This window comes from Nematolebias whitei, chromosome 17, assembly GCF_014905685.2.
Source record: "Nematolebias whitei isolate Nwh7 chromosome 17, NemWhi1, whole genome shotgun sequence".
Classification (NCBI taxonomy): domain Eukaryota; kingdom Metazoa; phylum Chordata; class Actinopteri; order Cyprinodontiformes; family Rivulidae; genus Nematolebias; species Nematolebias whitei.
The window spans coordinates 1,639,151-1,664,144 of record NC_056514.1 but is presented as its reverse complement, the minus strand read 5'-3'; the positions used below and the strand labels follow the sequence as shown (position 1 = coordinate 1,664,144).

General features: G+C 44.2%; 1 protein-coding gene across 1 annotated transcript in view; it reads left to right on the top strand.

Moving 5' to 3' along the window:
• Positions 1 to 22,941, top strand: part of daglb (diacylglycerol lipase, beta) — a gene marked incomplete at both ends in the record, with an annotated part of 92,019 nt that extends 69,078 nt beyond the window's left edge. The window contains 4 exon segments of the mRNA XM_037690691.1: positions 6,060 to 6,187; positions 9,251 to 9,319; positions 22,537 to 22,609; positions 22,694 to 22,941. Of these exon segments, the coding sequence (XP_037546619.1) occupies positions 6,060 to 6,187; positions 9,251 to 9,319; positions 22,537 to 22,609; positions 22,694 to 22,941 (518 nt within the window).
• Between the last annotated feature and the right edge of the window lie 2,053 nt (positions 22,942 to 24,994).

Genomic DNA, 24,994 nt, shown 5'->3' with positions numbered 1-24,994 from the left:
TTTCAATTGATTAATTCAGGATACAATTAAATAGTCTCTTGATGAGATAATTTGTATTTCTCGATTGAAATCAATGAAATAACAGTTCCTGTCCCCTGAAGGTCTTCAGAGACAGATTGTTGTCAGAGGCCTAGTTCACTACAGTACTGTACAGTAGCTACTGCAAAATTTTATATGGGTACTCAACAGCTCTGCAGAAGCTCACTTCTGGTTCAGCTACCCTGCAGCATGATGAAACCCACCACCCTGTCCAGAATGTTGTGCACGTGCTGCCGCTTCAGGAAGGACACTCCGTACGCAAGGCTGTCCAGAATGTAGTCCACCACCTCAGCTCAGGTCTGGACCAGCACCGCATGACCAGAAACAGGTCAAACCCCACTGCCATCTGTTCCATGCAGCCCCCAGGATCCGGGTCAATTCAATTCAATTCAGTTTATTTATATAGCGCCAAATCACAACAAAGTTGTCTCAGGGCACTTTACAGAAACATTCACATAAAAGCCAATTAGTAAAGTTCTCTATCTAAGGAATCCAGCAGACAAGTTGAATCTTGGCTTCGTTGCAGTCTCCCATCCTGAGCAAGCACAGTGGCAACAGTGGAAAGAAAAACTCCCTTTAACAGGAAGAAACCTCCAGCAGAACCAGGCTCAGGACAAGAGACCATCTGCTTTGACCGGCTGGTTGAGAGGACAGGAAGGAGAGACAGATGAACACAGAATGGTAGGTCCAGATATAGGTCCAGGTGTACTTGAAAGACAAAAAGAAGCACACGTTAAGGATAGAAAAAATAATTACAAATACAAAACAGGTTGAGCAGAGTAAGTAAAGACAGTAGTAGAGTGAAAAGTGTGGTCAGTTTGTCCTCCAGCAGTCTAAGCCTATAGCAGCATAACTAAGGGACAGCTCAGGAAACCCAAGCCGACCCTAACTATAGGATTTATCAAAAAAGAAAGTCTTAAGCCTAGTTTTAAAACTGGATAATGTGTCAGCCTCACGGACAGAGATTGGAAGTTGATTCCACATGAGAAGAGCCTGAGAACTAAAAGATCTGCCTCCCATTCTGTTTTTGTAAATTCTAGGAACCACAAGTAAACCTGCAGCCTGAGAGCGAAGTGCTCTGTTAGGAAAATATGGAACAATAAGATCTGTAATATAAGATGGAGCTAGGTTGTTGAGAGCTTTGTAGGTTAGAAGTAAGATTTTGAATTCTATTCTGGATTTGACAGGGAGCCAATGGAGAGAAGCTAAAACTGGAGAGAGATGATCTCTCCCAGTAACTCCAGTTAAGACTCTGGCAGCAGCATTTTGGATCAACTGAAGACGTTTTAAAGAAGTATTTAACACCCAGATAATAAACCATTGCAGTAGTCCAGTCTAGACGTGACAAATGCATGGACCAGTTTTTCTGCATCATCTTTAGATCAGATGTTTCTAATGTTAGTGATATTACGCAGGTGGAAGAAGGAGGTTCTAGTAACGTTTTTAATGTGGGGGATAAAAGACATGTCCTGATCAAAAATAACACCAAGATTTTTAACATTAGAGCTGGAGGACAGATTAATGCATCTAAGGAGGGAGAAAGACTGAAACATTCATTCCTAAGGTGCTCAGGTCCAAAAACCAAAACCTCAGTCTTGTCTGTGTTCAACAGGAGAAAATTAAGGGTCATCCAGGTTTTTATGTCTTTAAGACATGCTTGTAGTCTAAATAGCTGATTGGATTCATTGGGTTTAATGGACAAATATAATTGTGTCATCAGCATAACAATGAAAATTTATCCCATGTTGTTTAATAACTTTACCTAATGGAAGCATATATAAAGTAAAGAGTATTGGCCCAAGCTCTGAGCCCTGAGGAACTCCATGACTAACTTTGGTGTATGAAGAATATTTATTATTTACATTTACAAACTGGAATCTATCAGATAAATATGATTTAAACCATTTTAGAGCCTTTCCTGTAATCCCAATATCATTTTCAAGCCTCTCTAGTAAAATATTGTGATCAACTGTATCAAATGCAGCACTGAGGTCTAACCGGACCAGTATAGACACAAGTCCATTGTCTGAGGCCATGAGAATATCATTAGTGACTTTTACTAGTGCTGTTTCTGTGTTATGATGAGCTCTAAACCCTGACTGAAACTCTTCAAACAGATTATTTCTTTGTAGATGTTCATGTAACTGACCTGCAACTATTATCTCTAGAATTTTTTTAGATAAAGGTTAGATTAGATATAGGTCTATAATTGGCTAGGATTTCTGAATCAAGGTCAAACTTCTAAAGTAAGGGTTTAATTACAGCAACCTTAAAGCGCTGTGGTACATAACCATTCATTAAAGACAAATTAAGTAGATCCAAAATGTGGACATTAATTAGGGGAAATACCTCTTTAAACAGTCTGGTTGGGATGGGATCTAGCAGGCATGTGGATGGTTTGGATGAAGTTATTCTTTTTGACAATTCAGAGAGCTCAACAGGACAAAAACTGTCCAAACATAAATCAGACTCTAGTGAAATTTTTAAAGTTGCCTCATTTGACAGGGGACTAGAGATAGTAGAAGGAAGGATGGTTTGAATTTTCTCTCTAATTGAAATAATTTTATTTATAAAGAATCTCATGAAGTCATCACTACTTATAGTTGTAGGGTTACATGGTTCAACAGAAATGGGACTTTTAATTAGTCTAGCAATAGTACTAAACAGAAACCTAGGGTTATTTCTATTCTCCTCTATTAAAGATGAGTAATATAAAGTTCTAGCTTTACGGAGAGCTTTTTTATATGTTAGCAAAATATCTTTATCTATATGTGTGTATATATATATATATATATATATATATATATATATATATATATATATGTGTGTGTGTGTGTGTGTATATATATATATATATATGTACTTATATTTATATATATATATATGTATTTATATATATATACACAATATGTAAATTTAGATATATATGTATATATGTATATTGAGATATACTTAGGGAGTGGTGGAGCAGAGGTTAGAGAAGGTGGGTCTGTGATTGGAAGATCGCCGATTCAAGCCCCGGTACCGACAACATCAAAATCATGGGTGGGGTAGGTGAAGCACCCACACCTGCCCCCACCCTCATTCGCCCCACTCTGGGCCCTTGAGCAAGGCCCTTAACCCCCACCATCTGCTTCTCCGGGTGTCCTAGATAGCAGCATTCCCCTCCACACGCGGATTAATCTGCACAAAGCAACTGGCCCAGACAACATCCCCGGAAAAGTGTTGAAGGAACGTGCCGATCAGCTCTGTGAGGTGCTGGCAGACATCTTTAACACCTCACTTACCCTGGAGACAGTTCCCACCTGAAGACTGCCACCATCATCCCAGTCCCAAAAAGCTCTACAGTGACTGGTCTGAATGACTATCGGCCAGTGGCCCTCACCCCAGTAATCGCTAAATGCTTCGAAAAACTGGTCATGACTCACATCAGAACAACCATCAACATCAACGAGGACCCTCATCAGTATGCATACCGTGAGAACCGATCAACAGAGGATGCCATCTCCTCTGTGGTCCACACTGCGCTCAACCACCTGGAGCAGAAAAACTCTTACGTCCGTATGCTCTTTGTGGACTTCACATCCGCCTTCAACACCATGATCCCCCAAACCCTAATGAACAAACTATCCACACTAGGACTAAGCCCCTTCATTTGCAACTGGGTCCTAGACTTCTTAACAAACAGACCACAGTTAGTGAGGATCCACAACTTCTCCTCCTCCACCATAACCCTCAGCACTGGCTCTCCTCAGGGATGTGTGTTGAGGCCTCTCCTGTTTACTCTGCTCACGTATGATTGTGCAGCTGCCCATCCAGGCTGTCACATTGTAAAGTTTGCAGATGATACAGTGGTGGTGGGATGCATCACAAACAATGATGAGTCCAGCTACAGGCAAGAGGTGGAACACCTGGAGAGCTGGTGCAAAGAGAATAACCTTCACATCAATGTGAAGAAGACAAAGGAGATGATTGTGGACTTCAGAAGGAACAAAAACATCTACACCCCCCTGAACATAAGAGGATCTGCGGTGGAAGTGGTCTCCAGCTACAAGTACTTGGGTGTGCACATGAACAACAACCTCAGCTGGAGCAACACCACCACCAGCCTGATGAAGAAAGATCATCAGAGACTCTACTTCCTCCGGCGGCTGTGGCGAGCTGGTCTGGGAAGCTCAGTCCTCACCTCCTTCTACAGGTGTGCAGTGGAGAGCATCCTGTGCTCCAGCATCAACGTGTGGCATGGAGGCTGCACAGCTGCAGAAAGAAAAGCTTTGCAGAGAGTGGTGAAGGCTGCACAGAAGACTGTTGGAGTCAGTCTCCCCACCGTCACAGACATCTACACCTCCAGATGCAGGAAGAGGACCACCTGCATCATGAAGGACCCCACTCACCCAGCACACACACTTTTTGCCCCGCTCCCCTCATGAAGGAGGTTGAGAAGCATTAAGTGTAGAACCACTATACTGAGGAACAGCTTCTACCCTGAAGCTGTTTGTCAGGGTTTTCAAGGCAGATCAGGACAGGAGAACCCAGTTGCGCAGGTAGGACTCAGGAGGCAGACGTATAAAATAAAATACTTTTAATAATAATAATAATAATAATAATAATAAATCAAAAGGCTGACATGGCAGCAAAACTTACAACAAGGACTCAAGAACAGGATCAGACAGGCAGGACAGGACAGGCAATACCCAACGACGAACCGAACAATGACAGAACTGACAGACAGACTTTATATACACACAACCAGGACATGACACAGGTGACGATAATCAGACAATCAATACAGACACAAGGGAGAAAAGACAGGGGGAAGGCCCACTAGATGGTGCCATCCCTACACTGTTAGACTCATGAATCTCTAACTAGAATAATCACTGTGAAAAATCACATCATGTTGCTGCTGATCTGTTTCATGTTGATGTGTTCATGCGTGCACATCTGCTCACAGACTCATGTTCATGTTTGTGCTGATGTTCAATGTTTTATTTTATGAGTGCTTAGTGTATATTTAGTTGATGTTTTTCTTGGTTCATATCTTAGATGTTGTTGCTGTTTTTCTTATACATTTTATTGTTGGATGTAAATGGGACTCTGTGTACATAATTTCGCTCCACCACATGTACCACATGAGGTGCGAATGACAATAAAGAAACTCTGACTTTGACTCTGACTCTGACACACAGAGGGCTGTGGTAACTCGTTGATCTGTGGTTGCATCAGTAAGGGCATCCGGCGTAAAAACCCCCAAAAAACTGCTAAGTCTTCGTGTGGCTTTGTTCGCTGTGGCGACCCCTGAAGAAGGGAGCAGCCGAAAGAAGAAAAAAATACATATATATGACAAAGCTGCTTATTATTGTGACACATCTTGTGGAGAAAACTAAAAACTGAGGTGTAGTTTGCAAAAAAAAAAAAACCTAAAATGTTAAGGAGCTATAATCTGACTTATGAATTAAATATACTTTACTGTAAATTTTTTTTAGAATGGATTTTATTAGAACAAATGCCTCTGTGTCATTATTTCTTGAATTTTTTTGTGAACCAATTAAATGTTTTCAATTTAACCAGAAATCATGAGTAAAAAAATCTCTGATAAACACAGAGGCTTTGTATTCTGTTAATTAACATTCTTTGAGAGAAATTAGCAATTAAAAATCTGTTTTGGCAGGTCAGAGCTGTACAAATATTGAAAATTTCTGTCGGCTCACAAAACTAGAACTAGTACATCTCTTCTGTAAACTAAGACGTACTTTTCTACTGCTAAAACTGGTCAAAATGTTTTGCCTTTTTATGTGTTCTTGTTTTTATTTATATATTTTTATGTGTGTGCATATTTTGTATTATTGTATTGTTCTTGTTAGATGTGTAACTTTGAACTGGCAATTTTAGAGATACCGCACTATTATTTTTAAAAGCCTAATCCGAAACAGCAATTGAGCATCTATGTAGAAAGCCTATCATTGGGGTGGATCATGGCTACCCTTCTCAGTGAGCAGTATGTGTGTATGTCCTTGTAGGAGTATAATCTGGTCATCACCGGTCACAGTCTGGGCGCGGGCACAGCTGCATTGCTGGCCATCCTTCTACGCAGCTCCTTCCCCACCCTGCAGTGCTACTCCTTCTCTCCACCTGGGGGGCTCCTGAGGTATGGCACGGTGTTAAGGCTCCAGTATACTCGCACTGACCTTTTTCCGCACGGATTCGAAGCACACTGTACGCAAACAGTTGAGACTTCGTACTCGAGCGTCCACCCCGAGCGGCTGCAGACCAGCACCGCAGGCAAGTGACGTTTACCTTAGGGACAAATTGAGTTTGCTGATTGGTCATTTGATGACACGCCTACTGGATTGATTGACAGGTCGCAAAAAAAAAACAACCTAGAGCTGGCAGCTCCAGCCGCAGCAATGTTCTGTGTTTATATGTTGTTAATAAAAAGTTCTAAAAAGTAAAAGAAAACAAGGAGCGTTGACCCTGCAGCCCACACATCAGACCAAATCACCAGGAAATCTTCAGACTCTCCCGCAGCCACTATGGACCTGATTTTAATTTGCTTGTGATAAATTCCTTCATTTGTCTCTATTTCAGTCATGGCGTCAACGGAGAAGGAGGTAGAGCTCACTTGTCTCTTGGCCATTAAACCAGACCATGAATGAAGTAGGGGAATTTAATGGACTGTACTTATATAGCGCCTTTCTATCTTATCAAGATACTCAAAGTGCTTTCCACTATAATCTGTGTCCTCATTTACCCATTCATTCAACACTCTACTAGATCTCTACAAAGCTAATTGAACAAATCATTCTAAAGAGACTAATCAGAGCTTTATCACATTCATTCACTGATGGGACACACATCAGAGGCTATGAGGGGTTCAGTGTCTTGCCCAGGGACACTTCGGCATGTGACTGCTGGTGGATTCGAACCCCCACCTTTTGCATTGGAGGATGACTGCTCTAACCACTCAGCCACAGCCGCCCTTTAATTAATTCAATACATTGATGTCGCATACAAAACAGTCATTCGCCGGGCAGTTTATTGTGCAACACAGAGTACGTGTACGCGGTCGCATAAATTGAGTTTTGCGCGGACATGCCCTCCGCTTCAAACCTAATCTGATACGTGCAGACCTCCGCGGACTGATGTACATCTGAGCCTTTAGTTTTACAGTGGACACACCTGAGCTGGTCTTGCTTTTTAAGTACAAACACACTTTTATACAAGGGACTCAAGGCTCACACATACTCAGGCTGACCTTAGCCCATGAAGGTCCGCGTGTACCAAATTAGACTCAAAGCAGACGCCCACAAGGCATGTCCGTGCAAAGATCAATTTTTATGACCGCGTACTCTGTGTCGCACAATAACCTGCCTGGTGACGGACTTTTTTGTATACAGCGCCAATGTATTAAATTCCCCTTCTTCATCTGTGGTCTGGTTTAATGGCCTTTTCTTTTGTTTTTATTGCCAAAAGGCAAGCAATCTCTTCCTTCTTGTCTGTTGACGCCATGACTGAAATTGTGAGAAATTGTCATTTGTGAGAGATTGTCACTTCACCACTTGCTCAAGCCAAGATCGGATGCTTCCCTCCCTCCCTCTCCGCTTTGCTTCTCTGTCTGTCTGTGAAACTGCTTCTGAGACTCTTGCATTTCTTCTGAATCATAATTATGGACTTGTTTTGACCAGTTGGTCCCTCAACTCAATTTACAACATTTCTTCGAAGAGAAGACAGGCTTTAGGTGAGCCGATTTGCCCTGTTGGCACGTACGCAGCTGGATATCTCATCGACTGGAAGACTTGATGATGTGTCCATCTCTGCTGCCATTCTGTGGATTTTAAGGACGCATATTTAATTGGATTTACGATAATTGGTTCCTGCTTTTTGGATTCAGCTGGTGCTGGTTTTTATCTACAATCAAGGAAGTCGTCGGCAGCAAATTTGGACCCGATCACGCTGCTTGCCTTTATGATGGTTTGGTTTCATGTCTCGAGTACCCGGACTCAGATGCTTTGGGCTGAATGGATCAGATCTTGGGGATTTTTACTCAGTCATGTTCCATCGGTGTAACCATGTTATTTTGGACATTTTGGAACCGAGTGGACCAAACACAGACTCAAGGTAGATGTCATTAAGTTCTGCCTGTCCCCAAAACAACTGTGTGTTTATCTAAATTTTGGTCGCCTTGGCTGGCCTTGAAGGCCACCTTATCTGAATTTTGCCTGGAGAAAATGTGATCTGATGCTCACCACCTCCTCCCTGAGGAATTTCCAACTGATAACCAGATGAAACCCAGCTGAAAAAACTTTGTGTCATCATTTCAGGACTCTGGATTCTCAGGGGTTATTCTTGGTCATTCTTCGACATACCTCGAGAATGTTTATGGATCTCACAGGAGGACATTGACTGATTACAGTGACCTCGAGAGCATCTGTAGACGTTGTTGACCACTCCCGTCTCTTCCTTCTTCCTGCTCTGCTCTATTGCAGAATGTCTACGTAAATATGTGCTTGTTTGTGCGAGGTGTTTTTTCAATATTAGAGGTTTTTCTCAGCCAAGAAAAAAGTCTGATAGGATTTCTTTTTGCCTCCAACTCCTACATGTGTCCAGTTAACCACTGTTTTTGTCTGTCCAAACAGGTCTCACTTGTAAATGAGTCTTCGAGGCTCAATGTGATTTATCTGTTTAAATAAAGGTTGAATGAATGAAAAAAAAAAAATGAAGGAATTCGTAAAGAGCAAATTAAAATCAGGCCCAGCGTGGCTGCGGGAGGTTCTGGATATTTTCCGGTAGGTCGGTCTGATGTGTGGGCTGCAGGGCCAGCGCTTCCTGTTTTTATTTTATTTTTTAAACTTCTTATTAACAACATATAAACACAGAAAACTGCTGCTGCTTGCTACCAGCTCTCTCTCTCTCTTTTGTGACCTGTCAATCAATCCAGGAAGAATATCAGCAAATGACCAATCGGCGCTTAAGTATGAAGTCTCAACCGTCTGCGGACAGTGCGCACAGTTTCTGTGTGGACTGAGGTCTGCCCGAGTCTGAGAGCCAGTTTTGTCCAGCTGAAATATTTGTGTTTTTATGTTAGAGAGAAACCCATCTGGGGGTCTTTTGCTTGTTGAGTTTCTGGTTCTTCTAAATCATCACTCTTTATTTTATTAAGGTTGACTTAACACATCTCTTTTTTTGTTTCATTTGTTTTTTTTACATGCAGTAAAGCTTTAGCTGATTACACCAAGGACTTTGTAGTGTCTGTGGTGCTGGGAAAGGATCTAGTTCCCAGGTAAGAGAGACATAAAGTTATTTAAGTGTTCATGTTGGAATGTTAAAGGAATATTCTGGCCTCTTTGAACCCCTGACGTTCTGTGGATATCAAATAATATACCAGTTGTTTATTACACTTTTACCAGATTCATTTAGGAGAAACAGACTTTTATTTCTGACTAGATTCATGAGCTAACAGCAAGGAAGAGTGGGAATCTTTAGGCATCTCATGATTCGATTTGATTATGATTGAAATGGCAGCGATGGGATCATAAAATGATGATTAATGAATTTTTATGATTTTGATACCCCAGCATATGACTACTATTTTTAAAGCAAAGCATACAGTATTTGTACACTTACAGTTAGTTTGCTTCCACTCATAAAGCTGGCTCAGTCATGTTTTGTGTGTGTGTGTGTTTTATGCAAATATCAGCAGCAGTAGTACTTCCTAGCCTAAGGTCAAGTTTGGCAGGTATTTTGCAAATTTTCAGCTGAAATAGCATACCATAATAGTGTTTCCTGAACTGCTGAAGATCTGAGTTTTAAGATGGCAGCAATCCATCATTTGTTTTACCCAATTTTTTTTTCCGGTTCACAGGGAGCTGGAGTTATGTCCAGCAGTCACTGTGTGAGATGCAGGAACACCCTGGACAAGTCATAAGTCCATCACAGCAGCCTGTTTTAGAAGTGGGTCATTACTTGTTTGTCAATACAAACAACAGACCCGCTTTTGCTGGAATTCTAAAAACTGAAACTACTGCTGATTCTACTAGCTAATGCTGTTGTGGGCGTTTATAATTAGGGATGCACCGATCCACATTTTTAACTTCCGATCCGATCCCGATACTTAAATCTGGATATCGTCCGATACCGTCCCAATATCATCATCATTATTGATTTTATATGAGGCTGTAATAATCTCCTCTCTATAGGAAAGAACGTGTACAAATATATGCATGTCCAAAAAGGCAACATGAGGTAAGTTTTATGAATGTTGGATAAGTTTCAAAGTTAGAATTAAATCCTGCTAACACAAAACATGTTGTTTTTTTTTAATTCCTAGCTTTAAAGTGGATATTAAAGTGATCTATTTTGTATAGGCTTTGCCCTTTAAGGCTATCACTAGTGGGTTTATCCCTTTGCACGCAGCGCAGCACTGAAAACTTTAGTCCGCGCCCACCGGCTGTGTGGGCCCCACCCCCGGTCCATATAAATTACGGTAAGACCAGGCAATCGGCTCCCATTTTTTCTTCAGCAAGTTAGCTAGCACTGTCAGAAGAACGAAGAAGGAAAAGATGTCCAGCTTTGACCGGCACAACTTTTGCTAATGATGCCTGGGTCTCCACCACACCGACCTCCTGCCGTCCCTGTGAGCTCTTCTCCCCCGAGCAGAAGCAGAGATGAGCAGCCTTGTTCAAGTTAAGTGCCGAGGAGTGTTTTTCTGTGGTGACCTGCTACTCGCTGGACGACGCCATCGCAGTGAATCGAATGATTCCTCCAAGAAAGACTGATTCCTCCAAGAAAGACGATGCTGGCAACAGCCTAGCTGCCCCTTCCCTCCTGTAGAGCGTAGTGACGGAAGAAGAGTGGTCGATCGAATGCTCAGCCACCTTGGGTCTTCCCACGTTGGCGACCACACCGCTCCCAGCCGTCGGCGCCCTGCTCTCGGAACTGCCCAACATAATCCAGGAGGCTGCTAACACAAAGGGACTTTCCGTCCCTCGCCTCCCTCCGCCCCGTTCGAATGATCTGGCGGGATGGTTTGGCTCCGCCCTGGCTCGTCGCCCTGACCCCATCTGGCCCCGCTTTCCAGCAGTGACATCCTACTGGAACGAGGCTGCATCTGGGCCCGGCAAACTGAAGACGCCCGTCTCCACCTTTGCCTCCATCTCCAGAGTGGACAGTTTTACCGATCTGAGTTTTTCCCTCGGTTCCCCCCCGGAGCCAAGCCTGGTGGAGGCGCTTAGGGCAAAAGCTTCCAGGACGGACCAGCAACCTGTCCCTCCAGGGAAGCATGACCAGATGATGACAAAGCTCTCCAACCGAGCACACCAGTGCTCATTTCAGATGGCCGCAGCGAAAAACAATGTCGCCCTGCTGGCCTACAGCATCTCCAAGAGGCTGGAGGAAGCAGACCTGCTGGAGAAGACAAAGAGCTCTCTGTAAAGACGCTGACGTCGTCTTAAACATGTGCGCCACCTCTGCGGTCTGCCTGTCCCACATCGCCGCCTGGATGACCATGATCCAGAGAACCACCTGGCTCCGCCTCTTGCCATCTTTGTCCGAGAGGCTGCAGAGAGACCTGCTGGAGGGCCCCATCACCTGCAGAGTTGCAGCGAGTGTGTTCCCTGGACAGATGGATGGACCGTATGATCAGCAGGTGTTACACGCTGCAGTTTGCAGCTCAACCCCCACCGTTCAGAGGGATTATAGAGACGGTTCTGTCATCTCCAGAACAGAACTCGTCTCTCCAATCAGAAGTTCAGGAACTACTGATAAAAACAATTTCCAGGGTTCCCAACGGAGAGGAAAACATGGGATTTTACTCAAGTTACTTCCTGGTTCTGAAAAAAAAACAGAGGGATGAGACCCATTCTCGACCTGTCCATGTTCAACAAATCGATCATGGAGTGACAATTCCACATGCTGACAACCAAACAGCTGCTGGAGAACATTCACCGGAACGACTGGTTCATTTCCACAGATTTGAATGACGCATTTTTTCACATTCCCATCATTCCAAAAGACATGAAATTCTTGCGTTTCTCCTTCCAGGGGATTCCGTATCAGTACAACAGGCTGCCATTTGGTTATTCCCTCGCCTCACAGACGTTCTCAAAATGTGTGGAGATGGCTCTGCAGCCGTTACACATGGAAGGAATGAATTTTTTTTTTTTATCTGGACAATCTGTTTTTATTAGCTCAATCCAGACAGGAAGCAGCTGCACAAACCAAAACGCAAATGTTACACCTGGTAAACCTGGGGTTTTCTATAAACTGGGAAAAGAGTTCTGTTCTCCCGTCCCAGATGATTGTTTATCTGGGAGTGGAGCTAAACTCAACCATAATGAGAGCCCGTTTACCACAGCCGAGAGCCGAAGCTCTGTCAGCTCAACTCTGCCGCGTCAAACCCCTCAGTGTAGTAACAGCTCTCTCAGTCATGTGACTTCTAGGAATAATGTCATCGGCTCACGTTGTGGTTGTGGGCTTGCTTCACATGAGACATCTTCAGAGATGGTTCGTCCGCCTGACGGCAGCTTACATAAACCGTAAGGGAGGCATGCGCTCAGCCCAACTGTTACGCATCGCGAGACAGCTGCTGTGTTGGGCACACAAAAACCTGCTCTCCATCAGAGCAGTGTACATTCCCGGTGTCCTGAACAGGGGAGTGGACATAATGTCGAGGGGCAGTCCCCGCCACAGAGACTGGAGCCTCCATCCCAAGCCGATCTCTCGGATTTGGAACAGGTTCGGCTGAGCAGCAGTGGATCTTTTCGCCACACGGGAGAACGCCCAGTGTCAATTATGGTTCTCACTGAGCCCACGAGACGACCCACCGTTAGGGGTGGACGCCTTTGCTCACAGCCCGTGGCCAAAAATGCTCCTTTAGGTGTTTCCTCCAGTCCTGCTGATATCACGGACCCTGGACCAGGTCTGGGAGGAAGAACTGTCAGTCATCCTCATAGCTCTCGAGTGCATAAGCGCCCCATGTTTCCCGAATCTGCAGCGACTGATATCAGGTCGGCTGTGAAAACTGCCGGGGGGGGGGGACGCTCTCTCCCCAGGCAGGAAGAGAAATCAGGAGATCAGGAGTTACCCAGAAATAGGTCAGCTCTTTTGGATTTGGCCGCTGAACGGATCCGTTTAGAAAAGATGGCAGTGTGACCAGATTGGGCAGTTTACTACCAATTGGGCTGTTTTCATTCTGATTTTGCTGGGAACTCTGGGAAGATTTTTGTTGGATTGTTGTGTTTTGCCACATATTGTTAGATTTTTGGGCTGGAAAACCTTGACTTTATCTGACAACACTGAAAGATGGGCCTCCCACAGGATGTGTTGCGTACGATTCAGGGCGCACGAGCCGTTTCCACCACAGCGCTGTACACATCAAAGTGGACAGTTTTTCAGCGCTGGTGTACAGAGAAAGGCGTGGAGGCCATCTCATGTCCATTAGGTGGTGTGCTGTCATTTCTACAGCAACTGATGAACAGAAATTTAGTGTTCAGCACAATTAAAACTTGTGCTGCAGCTATTTCTTCCTGTCATGAGTTTTTTCAGTGACAACAGTTTTTAACCACTCGCTGATGAAGCGTTTTCTGAAAGGTGTACGGAGGTACAGACCTGTGTCACGTCCACTAGCTCCACAGTGGGACCTAACGATGGTCTTGCGCGCTCTGTTCAAAGCTCTTTTTGAGCCTTTAGATCAGGTTTCACTTAAATTTTTGTCACTTAAACCAGCCCTGCTGTTAGCTCTGGCATGGATAAAGAGAGTGAATGATTTCTCTGCTCTCTCTGTCGCTCCCTCATGTCTCAGAATTCAAGCTGATGGCAGTTCAGCTGTACTGCATCTTAACCTTGCTCTGAAAAGCATCACAAGCTCATTCAGATCGAGAGTGATAACCTTGGATGAGTTTTATCCTCCTCCTCATAATTCTGAGGAGGAAGCAACATCTCACCTTCTCTGTCTCATGCGTGCACTTTCATGTTATGTGGCACACACGGCCACACTGCGCTGCTCTCAGCATCTGTTGGTGCATTACAGGGACAGCTCTACGCAGCACATAATTACGCACACAGAAGGCTGAGTAATGAAATGGTTTTTTTTTGTGCAAGCAGGTGCTTCATGTTTGTGTCTGAATGGACCCAGTGAGACATAGACTACATCCTGCTTCGCCTTTAACCCACTAGCGATAGCCTTAAAGGGCAAAGCCTATACGAAATAGAACGTTTGTTACGTACTGTAACCCCAGATTCTATGTGTATAGGCGCAGCCCTTTAAGTTCTGGGCCTCACTGGTTCCTAAATGGCTGAAGAAAAAAGCTATTTGGGAGCCGATTGCCCAGTCTCACAGTAATTTATACAGACTGGGGGTGGGGCCCACACAGTTGGTGGGCGCGGACTAAAGTTTTCATTCCTGTGCGCGAAGGGATAAACCCACTAGTGATAGCCTTAAAGGGCTGCACCTATACTCATAGAATCTGGGGTTACAGTACGTAACCAATGATTAGATGGCTTCAAACATCTGCTAAGTTCATGGCATAAACCAACACAGACATGTTCCTGTTTTTAGTATTTTGCATCACTTTATAATGTAGCTTTTTTTGTTTCGTTTTTTTATATATATAATTTTCTTGTATTTTTCAATTCATATGCTTTTTATGATCGTCTTCTATTGTACTAATAAATAACTCCTGGAGGGTAAACTGTATCTTGGCTGCAAGTATCAAGCTGCAAAATCCTTTGTTTTTTACAACTGATAGCGGTTGGTCTTTAATTGCAATAAAGTTTAGCAACTTATCGGTAAACATTAGAGCTCCGTAGCTTCAGCGGTGTGTTATTTTCAGTCAGTCCAGAGAAGGCAGTCTGATTTTGGTCAGCCACGCTTGGTCTGCTCCTCCTCTGAGACGGACAGACTGAGCGCGGCTTACCGAAATCGAACTGCCTTCTCTGGACTGAACGAAAATAACACAACACTGAAGCCCCGGAGATCGAATGTCCAACATAAAACGAACTTTACCGCGGTTTAATGTGGTGCTATGGCTCTGCAGACATTACACATTGCTGTCTTGTTTTGTGGTGTTTCTAGTGTAAAATACTTCCACACAGTGGACATGTTTAAATGAAAAGTTGGTTAGCCGTTTGCCACAGTGCTACTGCACATTTTAGCTGGCTGCAAACTATGAAATGGAGTTTTTGAATGTGAGGCAGGTCTTATTACGCTGGGTTCATGAAACATGCCTCCATTCAGGAAATCCATTCCATTTTCTGAAGCCAACTTGCAGAGCAGCTGACAGGGAATCACGTGGAGACGTTTCAGCAGTCACAGACATGTATCATGGATTGGAAATCTCTGCAGGTTGGATTGGAAAAATCAGATACGTAAATTATGCTGGTATTGGAGCCCGATACAGATACTGGATCAGATCGGCCCCATCCTTAATTATAATTGACCCTGGTAGGGTCTCCCAAGGCAGATTGGTCCTAGGTGACAGGCCAGACAAAGAATGATTCTGAAGACTTTTGATGGACCAAAAAAAATAAATGAACTTGCCTGGACGTGGGTTACCGGAGCCCCACCCTGGAGCCAGCCTTGTGGGATGGGTTAGGCATGGAGCACCTGGTGACTAGACCTCTACTCATGGGGCCCGTCAGGCTCAGCCTGAAGGAGTAACATGGGTTTGCTACCCTGTGTGTCCACCGCATGCAGGAAGGGCCATAAAAGTCGGGTGCATGATGCCATGTGCAGTGGCCAAGGCAGGGGCCTTGGCACTCTGACCCTTGCTTACTAAAGCTGTCTCTTGGGACATGGAATGTAACTTGTCTGGTGGGGAAGGAGCCTGAGCTTGTGCGTGAGGTTGAGAAATACCAACTACTGGTAGATATAGTTGGGCTCCCGTCAACGCACAGCATGGGCTCTGGAACCAATCTTCTTGAGAGGGGCTGGACCTTATTTCACTCTGACGTTGCCCATGATAGGAGGCGTTGAGCTGGTGTGGGTCTACTTTTAGCCCCTCAACTTGGTGACTGTGTTGGAGTTTTCCCCGCTAGATGAGAGGGTAGCTTCCCTGCACCTTGGGGTAGGGGGATGTGCTCTGACTGTTGCTTGTGCCTGCACGCCAAACGGCAGTTCAGATTATCCAACCTTCTTGGAGTCCTTGGCGGGGGTACTGGAAGGTGAGCCAGTTGGGGATTCTTTTATTCTGCTGGGGGACTTCAGTGCCCACGTCGATAATGACAGTGTGACCTAAAGGAGCGTGATCGGAAGGAATAGCCTCTCTGATCTGAGCCAAAGTGGTGTTTTTTTTGTTGGACTCCTGTGTTAGTCATAGTTTGTCCATCACAAACACCATGTTTGAACATAAGGGTGTCTATAAGTGCACTTAGCACCAGAACGCCCTAGGTCATAGATAAATTATAGACTTCATAGTCCTGTCATCTGATTTGCAGCCGTTTGTTTTGGACACTCAGGTGAAGAGAGGAGGTGAGCAGTCAACTGATGACCTGGTAGTGAGTTGGATCAGATTGCAGAGGAAGATGCCGGAAAGACTAGGTAGACCCAAACGTGTAGTGAGGGTTTGCTGGAAACACCTGGCAGAAGAACCTGTCAGAAAGATCTTTCACTCACACCTCCGGGAGAGCTTAAGCTGAGGCGGGGGACATTGAGTCTGAGTAGGCCATGTTCCACACATCAATTTTTGAGGTAGCTGCCTTGATCTGTGTCCACAAGGTTGTCGGTGCTTCTTACAGTGGCCATCCTCAAACTCAGTGGTGGACACCCTGAGTTAGGGAGGCTGTCAAGCTGAAGAAGGAGTCCTATTTGGCCTTGTTGGCCAGTGGGACTCAGAGTCAGAGAGTTATTTTGTCATTCGCATCTCATGTAGTACATGTGGTGGAACGAGATTATGTACACAGGGTCCCAGTTACATTCGACAATAAAATGTAAAAGAAAAACCGTAATAAGATCTAAAATCAGGTCAGATAAGGTTCAGGTCTCTCTTGTAAATGAGTCCCTGAGGCTCAATGGGATTAATCTGTCTAAATAAAGGTTGAATGAATGAAAAAAAGATGTGAACTACGAACAACGTTAACTAAAAATACACTAAGCACTAATAGTACAAAAACAATATGCCAAACAACAGTACGAACATGAGTCTGTGTGAGCAGATGAGCTCGCATGATCACAGCAATGACTCTGTGACTCCGTAGGCAGCTGAGGCATACTGAAGGGCCAAGCGGCCCACAGCCTTGCATTTTCATACCTATGCCTATTTTATGACTGTCTATTGTTGTTGTTGTTATTCACTGTTGTCATCATTCTTTGTTGCCAGCCACTTGGAAGCACAAGCCAGTGTATCTTTTGTGCCAGTCCCAAGCCCGGGTAAATGGTGAGGGTTGTGTCAGGAATGGCATCCGATGTAAAACACTTTTGCCAAAACTATAATGCGAGTTTATCAAAGCAAAACCATACCGGATCGGTCAAGGCCCGGGTTAACAACAACCGCCACCAGTGCTGTTGACAAACAGGGTGCTGGTGGAAATTGTGCTACTTTTAGTCAAAGACCACGAGGAGGGAAATGTGTCAGGAGACAGAGGGAGAAGAGGAAAGTGAAGAAAGTAGGACTGAGGGTTGCAACTGTAAATGTGGGGACAATGACAGGCAAAGGTAGAGAGCTGGCTGACATGATGCTGAGAAGAAAGGTAGAAGTTTTATGTGTCCAAGAGAGCAAGTGGAAGGGTAGCAAGGCTCACAGCATTGGAGCAGGGTTCAAACTGTTTTACCATGGTGTGGATAGAAAGAGAAATAGAGTAGGGGTGGTCCTGAAGGAGGAGTTGGCAAAGAATGTAGTAGAGGTTAAGAGAGTTTCAGATAGGGTGATGTGCCTGAACGTAGAAGTAGAAGGTCTGATGCTAAACATTGTCAGTGGTTATGCTCCACAGGTTGGATGTGATGGGGAGGAGAAAGATTAATTTTGGAAAGATCTGGATGAAGTGATAGAGAGTATTCCTAGGGAGAAGATAGTGGTGATCGGAGCAGACCTGAATGGACATGTTGGTGAAGGAAACAGAGTGGATGAGGAAGTGATGGGTAGGTTTGGTGTCAAGGAAAGAAACCAGGAAGGACAGATGGTGGTGGATTTTGCCAAGAGAATGGAAATGGCTACAGTCAATACCTATTTCCAAAAGAAGGAGGAACATAGAGTGACCTATAAGAGTGGAGGAAGGAGTATGCAGGTCGACTACATTCTGTGTAGAAGAAGAAACCTGAGGGAGATTGGCGACTGTAAGGTTGTGGCAGGGGAGAGTGTGGCCAGGCAGCATCGGATGGTTGTGTGTAGAATGACTGTTGTTGTGAAGAAAAGAAAAAGAGTAAAATCAGAGAAGACCAAATGGTGGAAGCTGAAGAAGGAAGAATGTTGTGAGAAAATCAGAGAGGAGCTGTTAAAGGCTCTGGGTGGTAAGAAAGAGCTTCCAAATGACTGGGCTACTACAGCAACAGTAATTAAAGAGACAGGTAGGAAGGTACTTGGTGTGTCGTCTGGACAGAGAATAGAAGATAGGGAAACCTGGTGGTGGAATAGTGAAGTGCAGGACGCCATTCAAAGAAAGAGATTAGCCAAGAAGGAATATGACAGTGAGAAGACTGAAGAGATGAGACATGAATTTAAGGAGATGGGACGTAGAGCAAAGAGGGAAGTAGTTAAGGCAAAGCAGAAGGCGTACGATGAGTTGTATGGGAGACTGGACACTAAAGAGGGTGAGAAGGACTTGTACCGATTGGCAAGACAGAGGGATCAGGCTGGAAAGGATGTGCAGCAGGTTAGGCTTATTAAAGATAGGAATGGTAATGTTCTAACAAGTGAGGAGAGCGTGATGGGAAGATGGAAGGAGTACTTTGAGGAGCTAATGAATGAAGATAATGAAAGAGAAAGAAGATTAGAGGTCATAGAAACTGTGGACCAGGAAGTGGGAAAGATTAGTGAGGGTGAAGTTTAGAAAGCTCTGAAAAGAATGAAGAAGGGGAAGGCAGTAGGACCTGATGACATACCAGTGGAGTTTTGGAAATGTCTTGGAGAGATGACAGTGAGGTTTTTGACTCAAATATTCAATGGCATATATGAGGGTGAGAAAATGCCTGAGGAATGGAGAAGAAGTCTGCTGGTGCCCATTTTTAAGAACAAGGGTGATGTACAAAGTTGTAGCAACTACAGGGGAATTAAGTTGATGAGCCACACAATGAAGATCTGGGAGAGAGTTGTGGAAGCAAGACTTAGACGAGAGGTGACTATCTGTGAGCAGCAGTATGGTTTCATGCCAAGAAAGAGCACCACAGATGCCATCTTTGCTTTGAGAATGCTGATGGAGAAGTACAGAGAAGGTCAGAAAGAACTCCATTGTGTCTTTGTGGATTTAGAAAAAGCATATGACAGAGTGCCAAAAGAGGAGGTGTGGTAATGCATGAGGAAATCTGGAGTGGCAGAAAAGTATGTTAGACTGGTACAGGACATGTATGAGGACAGCAGGACAGTGGTGAGATGTGCTATAGGAGTGACAGATAGCTTCAAGATGGAAGTGGGATTGCATCAAGGATTGGCTCTGAGCCCCTTCTTGTTTGCTCTGGTGATGGACCGTCTAACATATGAGGTCAGGCAGGAATCCCCATGGACTATGATGTTTGCAGATGACATTGTGATCTGTGGTAAGAACAGGGAACAGGTGGAAGAGAACTTGGAGAGGTGGAGGTATGCACTTGAAAGAAGAGGAATGAAAGTCAGCCATAGTAAGACAGAGTACATGTGTGTGAATGAGATGGAGGCCAGTGGAACAGTGAGGCTACAAGGAGCAGAGGTCACAAAGGTGCAGGACTTCAAGTACTCGGGGTCCACTGTCCAAGAAAATGAGGAATGTGGTAAAGAGGTGAAAAAGAGAGTCCAGGCAGGATGGAGTGGATGGAGAAAAGTTTCAGGGGTGATTTGTGACAAAAAGGTGTCAGCAAAGGTCAAAGGAAAAGTTTACAAGACAGTGGTGAGACAAGCTATATTGTATGGTCTGGAGACAGTGGCATTGACAAAAAGACAGGAGAAAGAACTGGAAGTGGCAGAAATGAAGATGCTGAGGTTCTCCTTAGGAGTGACAAGGATGGATAAGATTAAGAATGAGATCATCAGAGGTACAGCACATGTTGAACAACTGGGAGATAAAGTTAGGGAGGCCAGACTGAGATGATTTGGACATGTCAAGAGGAGGGACCATGGGTATATTGGTAGAAAGATGTTAGAAATGCAGCTGCCAGGAAAAAGACAAAGAGGAAGGCCAAAGAGGTGATATATGGATACAGTTAGAGAGGACATGAAGGTAGTTGGAGTGAGGACAGAATATATACAGAAGACCGAGTAAGGTGGAGGAGGATGACTCGCAGTGGTGACCCCTGAAGAGGGAAAAACCGAAAGCAGAAGAAGAAGAAGAAAATGTCATCATTCTTTGTTAAGAAATCAGGTCTTTCTTGTAAATGAGGCCCCGAGGCTCAGTGGGATTAACCTGTAGAAATAAAGGTTGAATGAATGGGAAAAAAAATCTTGGGTGTGGGAGGTGTTCGGTGAGGCCTTGGATAAAGGCTTTTGGTCGGCTTTAAGGAGATTCTGGCAAACCATCATGTGGCGGAGGAGGGGAAGCACTTCTTTACTAAGACTATGTTCAGTGAAGGTGGGGTGCTGTTGACCTCAACCAGTGATGTCGTCGGAAGGTGGAAGGAATATGTCTCAGACCTTCTCAATTGCACTGGCATGTCTTCTACATTGGAAGCTGAGTCGGGGGACTTTGAAGTTGTTTTCGTCCATAACCGTGGCTGAGGTTGTCGAGGTAGTTAAAAGCTACGTGGTGGCAGGGCTCTGGGAGTCGATGAGATTCACCCTGATTTTTGTAAGGCTTTGGATGTTGTGGGGCTCTCTTGGTTGACACTCCTTTGCAACAATGGGTGGACATTGGGGAAGTGCCACTGGATTGGCATACTGGGGTGGTGGTTCCCCTCTTCAAGAATGGGGACCGGAAGGTGTGCTCCAATTATAGGGACATCACTCTCCTTAGCCTCCCTAGTAAGGTCTATTTAGGGGTACTGGAGAAGCAAGTCCAATAGTTGGCCGAACCTCAGATCCAGGAGGAACAATGCAGGTTCCATCCGGGCCATGGAACACTAGATCACCTCTTTACCTTTGCTAGGGTTCATGGGAGTTTGCACATCCAGTCTACATGTGTTTTGTGGACTTGAGAAGGCTTTTGACCGTGTTCCTTGAGGTAGTCGGACCCCTTCAGGGTGGGGGTTGGACTCCACCAGGGCTGTCCATTGTTACAGATTTTGATTCTGACAGAATTTCTCGGTGCAGCCAGGGGGTGAAAGGAGTCCGGTTTGGTGGCCTCAGGATTCCATCTCTGCTATCTGAGGATGATGTGGTCCTGTTGCCATCATTGTGCCGTGATCTTCAGCCCTCACTGGAACGGTTCACAGCCGAGTGTGAAGCGGCTGGGATAAGAATCAGCACTTCCAAATCTGAGGTCATGGTCCTGTCAGAAAAGGGTGGATTACTCACTTCGGGTCAAGGGTGAGGTTCTCCTTCAAGTGGAGGAGTTCGAGTACCTTGGGGTTTTGTTCACAAGTGAGGGCTGAATGGAGCGTGAAATTGATAGACGGATTGGTGCAGTGTCTGCAGTATTGCGGACTCTGTGCTGGTCCGTTGTGGTGAAGAGGGAGCTGAGTTGTAAGGCTAAGCTCTCGGTTTACTGGTCGGTCTATGTTCTTACCCCCACATATGGTCACAAACTAAGGGTAGTGACCGAAAGAATGAGATTGCGGATACAGGTGGTTGAAATGTGTTATTTATGCAGTTTAGCTGGACTCTTCCTTAGAGTTAGTGTGAGAATTCATGGATGGATGGATGAAATTTCTGCTGTAACTGACACCAGCTTGCGCTGGAAGCGCCATACTTCGTTGCTGCTGTTTTCTTGTTCAAATAATCGTAGAATGATATGTTAATAATCCTGTAATGAAACCTTGAGAACCTGTAAAGGTTTATAAGATAGTATTTGCTTTGAAACCATGGCGATTGGAGGTGTTTTTAACGACAGCGATCCACTAAGCACTTTGATAACAGGTTCTGTTTTAAATGTGCTCTATAATAAAGTTGACTTGACTTGACTTTGTTTTTAGATGTGTTCAGATTAGATATTACCTCATCAGTCCATCAGACTTATACTCAGTTTTCCTAAGATAGTTCAAATAGCTATCCACAGCAGGTAAGATAATAATTGTTCACAATTTTTACCCAGAACCCTGCTTCAAATAGGCTGAAATATCCTTTTAAACCAAGATGTGTTTACCCCAAGGTGTGTTTATTTACCAGCAAAGCCGTGTAAAACAGACTGATGTGGACTTTATATTTGTTATTACAAACACAGAGGAGCTTATTGTGAGCCATCATATTTTGGATTTTTATTTTTATTTTTCCCCTTCTTGTTGCACAGGTTGAGCATTCACAATATGGAGATTCTAAAGAGACGGATCCTTACAATAGTGTCAAACTGCAATAAACCTAAAGTAAGAACCTTCTTGAGTTTGTGGGATGTGTTAGCGTTGTTTGACCCCATGTGGTGGCATCTGAAGTGACTGTCTGTGTTGCAGTACTGCATCCTGCTGCAGGGGTGTTGGTATGAACTGTTTGGAGGAGAGCCGGATGATTTTCCCACCGAGATGGAAAATAGGAGGGAGCATCAGCTTAGCCAGCCACTTCTGGGGGAAGAGTCGCTGATAATTCACCCCTCGGCGTCTTATCAGAGCCTGGCGTCAGATGACTTTCCTGCCCACACTCCCCCACACTTTTTCCTGCCTGGACGTGTTCTGCACATCACAGAAGACGGGCCATCAAGGAGGTCAGTTCACCTGTGTTTCATCGCTGAATTTTCTCCAGAGTTATATAAGGTGGTCATTTACGTCCCCAAGTCATAAAAAAATAAAGCTTTTTCTCCTTTAGCATGTTGACATGTTTGATTGATGTCAACAATGAGAGTTTTTGTAAATTAAAGTCAGTACAGTGTGTGACTCATGTCATTATTAGCTGTTTAATGTGCAGATTGAGTATTCCACACACACACAGGCAGAACATGACCGCTAAATGTTTGTGGTTCTTATTGCACATCAGCTGATGTTTCAAACTACATATTTTTTTTCTCAGCTGACATTTCTGTTCCACATTTCCTTTTGGTGAAATCTTCTCCAGCCAGTTTGATTAGAAATGCTTTTGCAGCTTGTGTTTACTCCAGCACTCACTCCAAACTTGCGCCTCATATATAAAACTTGACCCATCACATAATTGATGTTTTAGCTTTTACTTTATGAACATCAGCTGATCCTTTTGTTCTTTAGCTTCATTTGAGCACTCGCTGATACCTAAATATTACCATACCATACCAGCTTTATTTATAGAGCACTTTAAACACCCACGGGACCAAAGTGCTGTATGGTACACATAATAAAACAATCATAATGTCAGATAATAAAAAACAATTAAAATTAGTAAAAGTCAACATTTCAGATGGTGTCAAAGGCCAGGGAGAAGAGATGGGTTTTAATACAGGATTTAAAAACAGACAGGAAAGAGGCCTGTCTGATGTTCAAGGGAACGTCATCCCACAGTTTAGGAGCTGCCACAGCAAAAGCACGGTCTCCTCTGAACTTACGCTTTGTCTTCGGCACATTCAAGAGCAGCTGATCGCATGACCTGAGGGATCGAGAGGGTGTGTACGGATGTAGCAACTCGGACAGATAGCGTGAGCTGAGATAGGACAGGGGCAAGTCCATTAAGAGCTTTAAAAACAAATAGAATAATTTAAAAATTAATCCTAAAATGTACTGTAATGTAGGCAGCCAGTGCAGGGAGACTAAAATGGGAAATGTGGTCAAACTTTCGTGTGCCAGTTAAAAGCCGTACAGCAGCATTCTGTACCCTCTGAAGCTGAACGATACGAGTCACTGATTCCTGTATAGAGTGCGATAAAGTAATCCAGCTGAGTGGTAACAAAGGCGTGAACTACGGTTGCGAATTTTTAAAATTCATCCATCCATCCATCCATTTTCTTTACCCGCTTATTCCATTTTGGGTCACGGGGGTCGCTGGTGCCCATGTCCAGCAATCACTGTGCGAGGGGCGGGGTACACCCTGGACGGGTCGCAAGTCCATCACAGGGCCACATAGAGACAAACGAGACAAACAAACATTCACTCTCTCACTCACACCTAGGGACAATTTAGAGTTACCAATCAGCCTAACATGCATGTTTTTGGACTATGGGAGGAAACCGGAGTACCCGGAGAAAACCCACGCATGCACGGAGAGAACATGCAAACTCCACCCAGAAAGGCCCCTGGACCGGGGTTTGAACCAAGGACCTGCTCGCTGAGAGGCAGCAGCTCTACCAGTTGCGCCACCGTGCTGCCTTTTTAAAATTCATTCAACCTTTATTTAGACAGGTTAATCCCATTGAGCCTCACGGATTCATTTACAAGAGAGACCTGAATTCTTAACAAAGAGTGATGACAGCAATGTATGACAACGATAACAATGGATAACAACAACAATAGACAGTCATAAAATAGGCATACAAATTTGTCTCTCTCTCTCTCTCTCTCTCTCTCTTTTTTTTTTACAAATTGAAACAAAATACCAACCAAAAGGACAATCAAGTGGAATAGCAGCAAAAAACAGTTACATCACAAGGCAATGTAGAAAACTAAAAACAGGAAATATCCTGATGCATGCTCAATAATCCAGGTAGAAAAATCTAAAAAAGTTCAATCTGGTCCTCTGGACATTCAAAAAAACAAAACAAAGCAAAACAACAAAAAAATGTAGAAATGTTTCGTCTCTCATCCAAAGGACTTCCTCAGTCTGAGGAGCTGTATTCAGCTCAGTCTCTTAAATAGCAC